The 14,800-nt window shown below is 36.7% G+C and overlaps 1 protein-coding gene across 14 annotated transcripts in view; it reads right to left on the bottom strand.

Moving 5' to 3' along the window:
* CADPS2 (calcium dependent secretion activator 2) overlaps positions 1-14,800 on the bottom strand; it is a 545,377-nt gene that overhangs the window by 65,171 nt on the left and 465,406 nt on the right. For 7 of the 14 annotated variants that reach the window (XM_057549848.1, XM_057549852.1, XM_057549849.1 and 4 more), the window contains 5 exons: positions 7,831-7,972; positions 7,586-7,705; positions 3,008-3,163; positions 1,713-1,860; positions 572-586 (listed from right to left, as the gene is read on the bottom strand). In XM_057549848.1, the coding sequence (XP_057405831.1) occupies positions 572-586; positions 1,713-1,860; positions 3,008-3,163; positions 7,586-7,705; positions 7,831-7,972 (581 nt within the window). The remainder of the gene's footprint in view (positions 1-571; positions 587-1,712; positions 1,861-3,007; positions 3,164-7,585; positions 7,706-7,830; positions 7,973-14,800) is intronic. The other 7 variants (XM_057549845.1, XM_057549853.1, XM_057549844.1 and 4 more) reach the window with 3 other exon arrangements.

The raw sequence follows: 14,800 nt of genomic DNA, 5'->3' as shown, positions 1-14,800 counted from the left end.
TGATGATGGTTACATCCCACACCATGAGTGGGAGGAAAGGCTGTTATCATGGTGGGCATGTCCCTCACTGAAATCCACATCTGGGTTCTTCTGTATGAAGTGACCTTAAGAGTTGCCTCCTGGCCCTCAAATTTAGAGGTTACCCTCATATATGCTATATGTCATCTAAAGCCCCAAACTCTAAATTCTTCTAGTATTAATGAAAGTATATACTACAGATATATGCATCTTGAAAATGTTAACAAACACTCTGCTTCTGAATTTATTTAGAATTTAAAGGAGGGTGAATTCATTTAGTTTTAAATAATCTTATCTTTAAAAGTTTAAAAGTAGTTTGTTGATTCTGCAGCTTAACAGGGAAGAAACATTCCCCTTGACACTATTTAAGGTATAAGTATCTACATGTGTTTTACTGAGTCATTGGGTATTGCTATGTAGTGTTATACACAGAAACCAAAAACCTGAAAATGGAATTAATTATATTATTTTAATTTGAAAAGATGAAAATAAAAAATGTACACATACAAAAATAATAATGAAAATGTGCTTTTTTTTAAAAAAAGAAACTTACCCACTGACTACCAAACTGGATCATGCCATGGGGGGAAAAGAAAAGACGATGAAGGAGAACATAAGGGAAAAATAAAGAAATGATGAAAAAGTAATTACCATGGGAAAAGATGCAATAAAACATCAACTTAAACAGATAATCTAAGAAAAAGAGATCCATTTCACCCAGTCACCACTCTCAACAAAAATAAATCATGGGGTAAAATAAACTGTATTTCTGAGTATAGAATCAAACAAAATAGAAATCAAATTGAAACAATGGGGTATTTATTGAAAAAAGCAAAGCCTAATCCTTAAATACAGAAAAGAAATGGAAACTTTTGTGTAAATAAAATATTTCATGTGCTATTTTCTGTGGCCTGTTTTTTTGTAAGCAAACTCTGGATACTCTATATTTGTATAAACAACGTAAGTAGCTTTCTAGCTTTCTCATTTGCTTGTGAAAAGCAAGGTTTATGTAAATACACAACACCTAAGCCGTTAAAAGGTATATCTGAAATTCAATGGCCACTTGTAAAATTTTGGGCAGTCTTTATATTAAAAAGAAGAAATTGACAAGAGCAAAGGATAAAGGGGCATTCCATTATTATAGTAAAGATCAGGGACTTCCCTGGTGGCACAGTGGTTAACAGTCTGCCTGCTGATGCAGGGGACACGGGTTCGAGCCCTGGCCCGGGAAGATCCCACATGCCGCGGATCAACTAAGCCCGTGTGCCACAGCTGCTGAGCCTGCACTCTAGAGCCCGCGAGCCACAACTATTGAGCCCGCGAGCCATGACTACTGAGTCCATGTGCCACAACTACTGAGCCCACGTGCCACAACTACTGAAGCCCACGTGCCTACAGCCCATGCTCCGCAGCAGGAGAAGCCACCACAATGGGAAGCCCATGAACCACAATGAAGAGTAGTCCCTGCTCGCCGCAACTAGAGGAAGCCCGTGCGCAGCAACGAAAACCCAATGCAGCCAAAAAATAAATTAAATAAAAAATAAATAAATTAAAAAAAAAAAAAAAGATCAAACACTTGTATGGGGGAACTTGATCTTTTTAATCTAGTCAAGTGAGAGACTTCTGGAAACAGCATCCTCCTCCACCAGGGCACCCAGTGCTGCATTTCCACATGGGACATGCAGTCGACTTACCTCCTGTCCTCCATCCAGGGCACAGAGTTTGGTGCTTTGCTTTTTGGCATCAACTAATACATTAAACATTGTACACACAGAGGCTGGGATGCGCAAGTCAGTTGTTTTGCTTGCCTTCTGCAGCTTGAGTTCGAATGCAGTTCTTGTTCTATTCATTAAAACAAGAATTCAGAGTAAGAAATTCTGATATATGTCCCACCTGTTTTGTAAAAGCGAAATCAAAACTACAAGATGCTAATTTAAAACATGCATATATGGGGTGTGGCATTGCCTGGGAGCTAGGAGGTAGGATGCTCTTCTTTTCAGGTGTCTTGTATGAAAGATCAGACTGTGGTATTTTATATTAAACATAGCTTTTGCAGTTGCTCAGACAATATTTCTACCCAAATGAAGCTATTCGTTACATCTAGTGTGTACTTTTAATGGAAAAACTTCATAGTTGCGCTAACTGTCTGAATGAATATCCAAGTAGAAAAATCACCTGCTTCTCTATGTTAAAGTAGAACAAATCCTCTGTGTGAGTGTTTACCACATCAAAAAAAGGACAAGTCTAGAAAACACTAAAACACCATAATCAGTGTGCAATGGAGAATGTGTAATTCTTTTATGTCATTTAGTTTCTCTTTCAAATACCTGAAGTTGCATTTAGGTTTTTTAAAGAAACTGCATAACAGGTAGTTTGGAAATGGTTTTGCTAAAGTATCCAAAGAATATCCATAGATTTGATACATCAGAATCACAGATGACGAACATGATTTTTTTTAAACATTAAATAATCTAATTCATGGCCTTGCTTTACAAAGCCATTAAACATTATTCTAAAGACAGGATTTTTCTCGCTTTAAAGAATTCAGGATTATTCAATTGCTCCAACCAGAAGTTGTTATTCCCGTGTGCTGCCCTCACTGTTCTTGCACATATTGTGAACAAGGGCAATGGGGAAAACAATGCTAATTGGGATGCAATGCTGATTTTGTAAAAAGTATTAAAGAAAAGGAACGGGAATTTAAAGCACAGTATTCCCAGAGAGATAATAAGTACAACAGAAAGGATTAATACAGTATAGGTGCTACTGATGAGGGTAATGGTTAGGAGACCCGAGAAAAAGTAGCAGGCCAATTTTATCAATTACATGGGTCCCCAGAATTCAGGTCAAAGGACCTAATGTCCTTGAAATTTTGGAAAAGTGGTACATGTTGAAACCTTCCTTGTGACAATTATACAGCAGATACTTGGTGAAAAGTGGTATTTTGGGAGTTGGCAGAGTAAGCAGCAACTTGAAAATACATGTCTACCTTTTGACACAGGCCTCTATCATATCACTGGCCATTAGTTTAAGTCTTTGCTCTAAGTGATGGGCAAATTCTTGTTCTGGCCAGTGAAGATCAAACACAAACATTTGCAGTGCGTCAAGTTTCCAAAAAAGGTCTTCTGATGTTGCTGAGCCATTGCTAGAAGAAAAAGGAAAAATGAAGAACATTGTGAACTTCCACTGTTAGCTGCGTGGGTCACCAATACATTGTTTCTTCTTTTCTGTATCACTTGCCATCAATACATTGTTTCTTCTTTTCTGTATCACTTGCCATCAGTGAAAAAATACTATGTAAAACCCCTAGTGATCAATATTTTCTTTGTTCAACCTTCTAATTTTCCCCTTTCACTTCTTCTTAATGAATAAGGCAAGGCAAGGAGAACAAAATAGAAATATAGTAGTAGGGTTTCATTAAAAAGGGGTAAAATGAATAATGATTCTTTACTAAGGAAATTAAATTATATACATAGGAACAAACATGTTAAATTGTTCTTTACCAATCTCTAGGATAAAGATAAAATACACATTTCCTCCTAGAAATTCAGAAAAGTATGTTTTATGCAAGAAAATTCATATGACAGCAACTAGCAGCTTTCTTTAACTCATGCATATGCGTCTCTGTCATCACGATGGCTTCTGTCTATCTATAGGTATGTAGCTTTCAGGGCCTTAAATTTCTCAGTTACAGGTAAAGGTGAAACAGGTACTGGGAATGAAGTAACAGGCTGGGTAGGGAAGCAAATCTTACTTTTATTTTGAAATGCTTTGTGCCTTTTCCCGTTCATAATCAAACCTAACTTAGTACCAGGTGCGGTCTAACAGAGAAAAGATGTTCAAGGTGCTCTCAAGTGGGAGCACCGTCATGTATTTCAGGTCCTTCCATCTATCTCACCATGGATCCGAGGTCTGCTATGCATTCACTACTATGGTAACGTTACTCTAGGGACCATATTTTCACACCATGTGAGAAGGTAATTTGTGTCAGAGTATATCATATTTGAGTAAAGGATAATATTATTACTTTTCATTAAGCAAGTATACAGCCTAAGAGGAAAATACATGATTTGAAAATAAAATATTCCTATGTATACTGAAACTTAATTGTAAAAGAGAACAAAAGAAGAAAAAAAAACAAAAACTGCTGTATGATTCATTTCTGCTTAGCTTTCCAACGTTCTAACATATACTAACCTAAAATTTATATTTTAGGTTTGTAAAAGAAAAATATTAAAATGAAATAAACTAACTTATCACAAGGGCATGGTGGAAAAATTTTATAAAAAAGAAAATTCTTTTAAATAACCACATTGTTTAGCTAAATATATCTTAATTAGCCAGCGTAAAAACAATCACCTCCTGCTCTGGCTAATTAAAAGCTTATTTCTGCCCCGCAGCGCCCAGCATCTTCGCTCCATCACCAATCTACTGTGCTTTCCTCCTCCCGTTTTGCCAGTAATTCCTCATGATCTCCTCGTCTAGCCAAGATGTCCTCAGAGTTAAATTCTCAAGGGAACGATCACAGCAAAGCAGTGAACATTACCCATAGCACTTCCCTCGCTTAATATCTCCAAACCTTAATATTCAGTGCCCCAAATGTATCATTAAACAAAAGAACCAGACATACCATGCTGACATTGCTGTAAAAAATGTTTGAGAAACACTATAGTCAATTCTCCATTTTGCCATTTATATAATAAAAAATAAGAGAAAAAAATCCTGAAGCAAAATCCTCCTGTACATCTGTAGTGTACAATTTAGTAACTAGAGGAACTATGTTTTAAGAGCAATTGAATATAATTGTCAAAGAAGCAAATCTACTTCTTATAATTTTTTATTTTGGAGAAATATAAGTAACAGCACAACAAAACAACAGCAACAAAAGCCACCATTAAAACAAACCCCCAAATAGTAAAGGTAGAATTCTATTAAAAATGGACTTTCTCATCATATGTGACAATTAAATCTTTATAGAGAATATGGATATATGTTTTTTCTGTTCTTTGATGTTATGGTAAGATTCTGAATGATACATGTGCTTAATTGGGAATGTAATTAAGATAACAAGAGTTTGTTATAATTAAATAGATGAAAAAATGTAAACAGGTTTTCTCTCAAGCTGGCATGTATAACCTGCAATTTATTCAGAGCTTTTTCATTTCAAAATTATTTCTAATCAGTGACCTATCCCTAAAAGTATTAGTAACAGATTAAAGAATTCAAACGTGAAAAATGGAGTCTGAGATAATTTTCTCAAAATGCCAGCAGTAAACTTACTTGACTGGCATTCACTTCTAGAGCGAAAAAACCCAGAATGAAGATTTTATATACAGCGAGAGATTTGGAGGAGCCCCTCTTAAGGTGATTTACACATTAGTATGTAGAGATGTATCTTCAGACTCATGGATAGTTTAGTATTACTTCTCTTTACTTTATCAGTAGTTGCATTTTTAACTCCTTATATATGTGAAATGGGATTTTTTTCTTGCTATTTAATGCTTTATAAGAAAAGTTAAAAAAAACTTTGCAATGACATCAGAACATTATCAGTAATTCTGGCCACCTTGACACAAAGCCTAGTGTTGATAACCTTGGCAAGTAAAGATAATGGTAACTAACTTGTAAAACGTATTTTTTTATTTGCCCAGAATGATGAAAGTAGAAGCACTTTATTTACAAAGTCACAATTTTTTATAAAGACAGGACATTCCTGTCCTGAGACAGGTTATTTTTAACAAGGGGCTCCTAATAATGAGATTTAGGGCTCACATATATCTCAAAGCTAATAGAGTAATTACAAAAAAAACCCCACTAAATTTCACAAGGCAGTGCCCAAAATAGTGTTCTTCATTAAAATCAAGGATGTTAAACAGATGGGAAATGAGGATGAAGAGGAGTTAAATTAGAAAACCATGTAAAGAAGTACAAAAAAAAAATCATAAACTTAGAAAGGTTCACTACACTTCCTAGATAACTGAGGACACACAGACACCACTTGTAAAGCCCAAACCACTTGCTTGTAAGAAAAAGATTCACATGTAACCTAATATCTTAATAATTATTATGAGTATAGTGTTGATGTTTAATTTGGAGAAAAACTGCCAAACTATTTTGCAAGTTATCATTCTCTTCCTTGGTCTTTGTTTCTCTCTCTTTTTTTGATTATATGCAGATTAGACTGGGAATAGATTTGACATGTGGTGATGGTATAGGTTTTGGATGTTGGACAAGTTTTTAATCAGTATATTCTCTTGAAGCAAAATATATTAATAATCGGAGTGAGAGCTTTGGAGTCAAGCAAACCTGGGTTCAAATCTTGTCTTTGTCATTTGCTTACTGTGAGACACTGGTAAGTTTTGCCTTTTGACTTCTTTGTGACTTAGTTTCCTTAACTGTAAAATAGGGAAAGTGACATTTACCTCACAGGGTTGTTACAAAGCTTAACCGAGATAAAGAATTTGGCACTTTATACAACAAATTCTCCATAAATGGTAGCTAATTTTCTTCTTATAATTATTATTCTTTCTAGCTGACTTCATGAGAGACCTTGTGCAAAGCATAGGCTGTTATTGAGTTCATTTGATTGCTGTGAGGCTCATACTTTTGAAAACCATACAGTTATGAGTAATAATGATGATTGAGGATAATGTAATAATAATTATAGTAATAACAATCATAATGTAGAATAGGAGTGGTTATCACCTATCGAGACCCTACACTGTGCCAGGCACATTTCACAGTTTTTTTAAAAAATCCTCACAAAAAACGTCTTTAAGTTAGGTGTCATAACCATTCTAGAGTTGAGGAAACTGAGGCAAAGGAAGACTTAACGATGAATAAGCTAGGATCTAAATGTGGGGCTGATCGATTTCAAAGCCCATGTCCTTTTCACTTGAATGACTCTTGGTTATTGAATCTGCAATAGGTAGGCTCATCACAATGTGGAGTTAATAAATATGGTTTGTAATGATATAAAGATTACTTAAAAATAACAAGGTGCATCAAATGATATATGAAAGGACAAAAGAAGAACTTGTTGGTACTGAGAAACAAAGGACAACCCGTTCTCTGCAACCTGCATTATTGTTTCTTTAAAGGTGAGACTAAGATTAAAGCAGAAAAAGATTACGTTCTTGAAACTGTTCTTACAAAGGTTTTTCTACATATACAAGATAAATCAAGTGGCAGTAACAAAGCTGGAGCCAACTAAGGATCCTGGACATACATACCTACCGTTACCCACACTGCTTGTCTGAATATGGAGAACTCTGGTTATACCACTTAGACTAGAGTCTACAACCTGGGTCACAAAATGACCCTTGCCCCACAGATTACGTATGAATGACATCAAACCAGTGAGTTTTTTAAAAACACCTATATTATTAATCATTGATATGCTAAGCTTAGCTTAATAGCTTCAAAAACTCAAAACAAATAAAACCAAACATAGTATTCCTCAACCAATGATGATAAATGCCATGCAATCTAAACACATCTGCACAGAATACAGCCCAGGCCATGCACCAGCTAACACACCACCAGGAAATAAATGAGGGATACACACGTGGACTCATATAAAGAAGCCATCCACGAAGGAGTAGAAAAGCTAGGAATCTGTGGAAGATTAAGAGGCAGACTTGGAACTTTTGGAAGAGCTACATTGGGAAGACTGTTGGCGATATTCCTGTAAAGAAACAAACAACGTGGGAAGGGACCACCATAAGCAATAACTACAGATGGCCACGCGTAAAGTCATAAGGTCAGGACAGAAGAGACAGGGGCTCTGTGGACACTAGGCAAGATACCTACTTGACAGGCTGCCATGTCTCTTGCTCAAAACCTCTGTGAATTGACTGGGCGATGGAGGACTCCATGAGATCCACGTAGCGGACAACCAAGGGCACAAAGATTTCTTGCAAGTGTTTATGAAATTTTCCATTACATAGAAGTGCTGAAATAGTCAAGCAGAAACAGTGTTTGTCAGAGGGATAATATCAGGCATCTGGAAAATATGGATGAAAAACTTTTCTGGAAAGAGTCTGACACAGAACCAATAAAATACAGAGGTCTGGCTCCTCATATTGGATATCGTGTCATGAAAATTGATCAAGAAGTACAATTGACCTCCTGTATATGGCTGTCAAAACCACAGATAGATTATATCTCTATAAAATGTTCCTGCCAGGTGGTATGGTTTTATTTTCTAAGAGGTTTAGCACCCGAGGCATTTGACCACTTGCTGGAGATTCAAGGGAACTGCCAAATTCCCTGAAGGTCTTGACACGTGTAAATACAGCAATTAAACAGAGTTAGAATACCTGTGGTATGCTGTGTGTCACAGAAGAGCTAAACCTGTTCAATTCTAAGAGATAAGTTTGCTTCTAAGAGATACACTAGTTTAATTCAGCAGGAGGGTGACTGTGGCCTTGGGAATGTCTATTCTGCTTCATGAACTTTTTAGTTATTTGTGGATTTTCTTCTTAGGCATTTACTTTTTCACATGGGTATTTAAAAAGTCAGCATATCACATGCAGTTTTTTAGTTGCCCATTAGTCTTCACTGAATTGTGATATAGGACATCCAACCAGAAGCCGTTGCAGAAGTCTAAGAATTTGCGCTACTAGGACAGGACTGCTGGACAAGATGCACTTACCTCCACTAAAAGATGGCTGCTTTCTATGCACAGGTCATAGTTTTATTAGAACACAGGTCAGTGCTGTAGACTGAATGTGTCTCTCCCAAATTCATATGTTGAAATCCTAACTCCCAGTATGATGGAATTAGGAGATGGGATCTTTGGGAGGTGATCAAGTCTAGGGCAGAGCCCTCAAGAACAGGATTAGGATCCTTATCAAAGAGACCCCAGAGACATTCCCTTGACCCTTTCACCCTGTGAAGATACAGTGAGAAGACGGTTGTCTGTGACCCAGGAAATCTAGCTCTCCCCAGACACTGAATCTGCTAGTGCTTTGATCTTAGACTTCCCAGCCTCCAGAACTGTAAGAAATAAATTTCTGTTATTTATAAGCCACACAGTCTATGGTATTCTATTGTTGTAGCCCGAACTAACACAGTATGTGTCTAAGTTGCACCATGAAAGGATAGAGAATCTTTAGGAAAATACTAAGTAATGCTAAGTAACTGTCAACAAAGAATTTGTAATTTTTTAGATGACGGTACATATTTCTCAAGCGAACATCCTAAACCCAGTTGTGATTTCTTCTAATAACCTTCAAAGTGAAAACGTGTTCATTTAAAAATATACTCTGTGGTTAGGAAAGGTATTTCTTAAGAGATGGTATTTTAATTGAGCCGAAATGATAGGGGAGCCCTCTGTGGAAGATTTAGAGGGAAGGTTTCCAGGTATAGGGGACGGCTAGCACCAATGTTTTAAGAAAGGAATGAGTTGGTGTGTTTCTAGAAAAACGAGAAAGCCAGTGTGGCAGAAGTTGAGTGAGGGAGGGGGAAGAATAGTCCAAGGTGATGTCTAGATGGTAGGACATTGTGAAAAGGATGGATTTTACTGGGGCAATGGGACACATTATTATTTTTATTATTACTAAGAGAGGAGTGACTTGATATGGGTCTCTCTGGCTACTGTGTGGAAATAGAGTACGTGGTGAAGGGTGAAAGCAGAGAAGGAGGGTAGTACTCAGTTCTTTTCTGCAACAGACTGGCTAAAAGATGATGATGGTGGTGGTGGTGGTGGTGGCCTGGATGAGAACGGCCGAGGTGCGAGATGGGGAAAAGCCTCTCAGTAATCCCATTCACTTTTCCTTTTTCCCAGCATGATGAATATGGTTAACAATAGCATACTACATACTTGAACATGGTCAAGAGATTAGATCTCAAATGTTCTTACCACTGCCCCCCAAAAATATTGTAGGCATGTGAAGTGAAGGATCTGTCAACTAACCTTATTGCATTAAACTTTGATATATGTTAAGTATGTCAAATCACTACAGTGCACACCTTGAACTTACACAATGTTATATGTCAATTATATCTCAACACTTCTATGAATTTGAATAGCTGTATATGCTCATAGTTACTAAATTTAATTACCAGCACACTTTAATAGTACTGTCTTCATAAAATATTCAGCTAAGTATGCCAATTTCCACATAATCTTCCTCAAGACAAATATACCTCAAAAACCTAAGTAGTATTTTAAAACTTGGGCAAAGAATGTGACGCTCACCATGGTGGCACAAATATGAAAATGCTCACTATATATTACTTTAATTTAGTGATTCTAAAATTTGTTAGAGGCTGGAAAACTACAGACACGTGAAAGTGGAGTAGGAAGTTATTCTAAGTACAGAAGGAAATACTTTTTTTTTCTATCTCCGATATATTTTAGCTTTTTTTTGTAGTAAAATAATCTTTTCTGGCTTATCTATATGCTAAAAGATTTCCCATTAAAGTGAGAATGATAATCATATTTAATGATAAATGTCTTATTGAGGAGACTAATATTAATGATGTTTTCATTAGCACGAAAGGAGCTTTATTTATTCCTAGAGATTCAGTCATAAAGCTAGAAGGTACTACAGATCATGTAATTCAGTTCCTTTTACCAAATGTCACTTAAATAGGGATACTAAACATTAAGGATGAAGTACTTTTATTCATCTAAATCACTGTGGTTCCCAAACTGAATTTATTGGATCTCTACTTCAGAACCTTCCTCCATCTCCTCCTCCTCATCATGAGCATTTTTGGAGTGTCAAACACTGTACTAAGTCCTTTATATGCATTCTCATTTAATCATCAGAAAAACCCTGTGAGGGAAGCACTATTATTTTTTTCAATCTTATCCACAAGGAAATTGAGGCACAGATAATTTAGGACACTTGGCCAAGTCATTTAGTCATTAGACAGCAGAACAAGGATTTGATACCAGAGCCCCCTCTTAACTTCCATAGATTATAATACTATCCTCCTTCAATTTTAGTTACTGTAAGCTATTATCTGTCTATCTATTCATTCATACATCTGTTCCACCTACCATCATCACATTAGCAACTTTTAAGACGTAGACTTTTAAGATGTAGAAATGTAGCAAACTCTTCTAGATTTAAAAAAAAAAAAGGCTTGCAAATGACAAACACGCTACACCATATCTTAGATGAATTATATGTTTTGGAATTAGAATTTTTAAAAACTCAGTTACAACATGAAAAAGTGAAAAGGTTACCAAAACGATTATATTCAATGAACTGAAAAGTAAACTAAACTCAGGGAACATGATTCCTCCAGCTCTGCTCTTTCTCAAGATTATTTTGGATATTTGGGGTCTTTCAGCAATTTCACTCCTGTGTATATATCCAAAAAAACAAGAACACTAATTCAAAAAGATACATGCACCCCAATGTTCATAGCAGCATTATTTACAATTGCCAAGATACGGAAGCAACCTAAGTGTCCATCAACAGATGAATGGAGAAAGAAGATGTGGTATACGTATACAATGGAATACTACTCAGCCATTAAAAAAAGAAAGAAAAGAAATTTTACCATCTGCAGTAACATGGATGGACTTGGAAGGCATTATGCGAAGGGAGATAAGTCAGACAGAGAAAGACAAATACTGTATAATATCACTTATAAGTGGAATATAAAAAATATAATAAACCAGTGAATAAAACAAAAAAGAGCCAGTGGGAAGGGGGAAGGGGACTAAGGGGTATAAACTATTAGGTATAAAATAAGCTCCAAGGATATACTGTACAACACAAGGAATATAGCCAATATTTTACAATAACTATAAATGGAGTATAACCTTTACAAATTGTGAATCACTATATTGTACACCTGTAACTTATATAATATTATACATCAACTATATTTCAAAAAAAAAGCGAACTAACACTGTGAAAATATTCAATGTGCTTATAATACGCATTGAAAGCTGGATAATTTTACATTGCTATACAGCTAAACTGTGTGCCTAAGCCTTAATTTATATGGCTTACTAATAAAAAGTATAAAGAACCTTAGGCTCTGCATCTTGATAGGTACTGTTAAATACTGTCATTATTTTTAAGTACACCAAAGCCAAAACACATGCTAATGTTAACAAATCATTACCTCTGCAAATGAGCATTCTACCTGAGCAGTTCAAGTGCTACTTTATTATACATTTAGAGATTAGGTATGTTGGCTATTAAGCCGTACTTACTTTCTTAAGATGAAGAAGCACATAAGGAGAATCACACTCAGTTATTATTAAATGTTATAACGATTCTAAGACTAAGTAGCAGTTGACTCAAATGTATTTCTAGCAAGAGCTCTCTTTTTGGATATCCTTGATAAGCACCGAATTCATTATCTTGTTAAATAAGCCTACTTCTCTTCTCCTATTCTCATCCTAGGAGTGAAAATAGGGATTGTCCACCTGATCATTATACCAGCAACCTGGAAGTTGTGCCAGAGGTCTTTCCTTCACTTCCTACCTCCAATCAGTAGTCAAAACCTGCATATTTTATATCCTTATTATCTAACACTTCTCATCCCTCTCTTCATCACCACTGCTGTTGTCCTAGTTCCAGCCTTCTCGTCTCCTGCCTTGGCTAATGCAATAATCTCCTAACTGGTCTTAGGCTCCTAATTTTCCTTCTGCCCATTCATCCTCTTAAAATCTCAAGCAGAGGGGCTTGCTAAAATATAAAACAAATAATGTACCTCCTAAAGATTATAATTCTTTAATGGATCCTCAAGAAAAACTTCAAAAGCCTTAGCATGGAATGAAAGCCATCTATGAGATGTCTTTTTTTTTTTTTTTTTTTAAAGATTTATTTATTATTTATTTATTTATTTTTGGCTGAATCGGGTCAGTTGCGGCATGCGGGATCTTCATGGAGGCATGCAGGATCTTTCGTTGCAGCGTGCGGGTTTTCTCTTCTCTAGTTGTAGCGCACAGGCTCCAGGGCGCGTGGGCTCTGTAGTTGTGGCGTGTGGGTTCCAGAGCGTGTGGGCTCTGTAGTTTGCAGCACGCAGGCTCTAGCTGAGGCGCGCGAGCTCAGTAGTTGTGGCGCGCGGGCTTAGTTGCCCCGTAGCATGTGGGATCTTAGTTCCCTGACCAGGGATCAAACCCACGTCCCCTGCATTGTAAGGTGGATTCTTTACCACTGGACCACCAGGGAAGTCCCTATGAGGTGTCTTAATATGACCTCTCTGGCTCATTTCGTTTGCCTGACCCCCCTACTTCCTGTGGTCCAGCCATAATGATTTTCATGGTTCAGTTCAAGTATACACTTTCCCCTCCAAGTCTTCCTTGAAATGCTTCATTCTGCTGTCCCTTTCCCTAATTACTGGTTTCCCATGTTTATTCTCCACCCTGCACAGGTTTCTACTGTAGTCCACGTTATACTTCTGTAGTCGTTGACATATCTCTTTCTTCCTATGAGGGTGCAAGGTCCTTGGAGAAGGGACTATGTCTGTATTCTTAGTATCCAACAAAGTCCCTGGCTCAGAGCAAGTGTTCAAACGTTTGTTGAATGAATGACTGCCTGTATACACTATTAAGATTACTACATAGTTACTACATTATTATTCTGTATAAGAACGTTTGAGGCCTGTGTATCTCTTCATATTTTATATAAAATATATAGTACTAAATATTTTTATGAGAAATCCTATTTTTAGACCCATATGTCCAAGATCATAATGCTGAAAATTCTACTGGATATGAATGTTGTCTATTTTATGTCTCTTATTTTATTATTATTCTTCTTCTTTCAGCCATGCCGGGTTTCGTGGCTTGTGGGATCTTAGTTCCCTGACCAGGGATCAAATCAGGGTCCCGTCAGTGAAAGCCTGGAATCCTAACCACTGGATCACCAGGGAATTCTATGTCTCTTATTTTAATGAATGTACCAAAGGGAGGATTTTCTCTGTTCAGTCATGACTTGATAGCAAACTATTACATCCTCCAGAAATAGGAGAAAATGGAGATTTCCTGTATTTCCTAAGAATGGTCACAAATGTTGAATTCTGGCCAAAAGTTTGCTTACGTTTCAGCAGAGTTTTCCTTTTCATTAAAATAAATCAAATTATAAACCCATGTTCAAAAGTTTTAGAAAATTGGCAATTGGTAGTATTTCTTTGGTAATCAGATTCAGGAAAGGCGAGGAAGGATGGAGGGGAGAAAGAGGAAGAGGAAAAATTAGAAGAAATGAAGAGAAAATACACACAGAAAGGGAAAGAAAGAAAAGAGAGAATCCGGTTTCAAAAGGCAAGACTCCTGGAATACAGACGACACTATACTTGTGTATGTAAATGTATGCTCCTTTTCTCAGTTGCCCATATGCCAGTTTGCATCCCATTCCTATCAGACACTGTCAAAAGCCATGTTAATATGTAGCCCCAGGCATCTGAATGAGTACTTCTATCTTCTCCATATGGTTTAATAAGGATAGATTAGGATTTGGGGCTGCCACCTGTCCAAATCAAGCCTTTACAAGGCTCCCATTGCAACAGCTCATTGGAAGAGGCAAGTTCTCAATGTGGCCTCATCCAAGAACGCTTCTGACATTATACCAGAGGTGTGGAAGTAGAAAGAACTGCTCAGGAGGAGTCTCAAATAGTGGTTACGAGAACATAAGTGGAGGACTAGCATCTACTTGGTTGATAAAAATATTTTTTTCTAAAAGATTCTATTCTATGTCTCCAAATATCACCTTGTCAGAAAATAGTGAAGCATCAATGACATCAAGCCCAACAGTACAATTAGAAATGGCAAAAAGAAAGCACGAGGCTTAAATAAAAGGTAAAC

Source organism: Balaenoptera acutorostrata, chromosome 7 (genome assembly GCF_949987535.1).
Source record: "Balaenoptera acutorostrata chromosome 7, mBalAcu1.1, whole genome shotgun sequence".
Classification (NCBI taxonomy): Eukaryota; Metazoa; Chordata; class Mammalia; order Artiodactyla; family Balaenopteridae; genus Balaenoptera; species Balaenoptera acutorostrata.
This window is presented reverse-complemented; position numbering and strand designations above follow the sequence as displayed.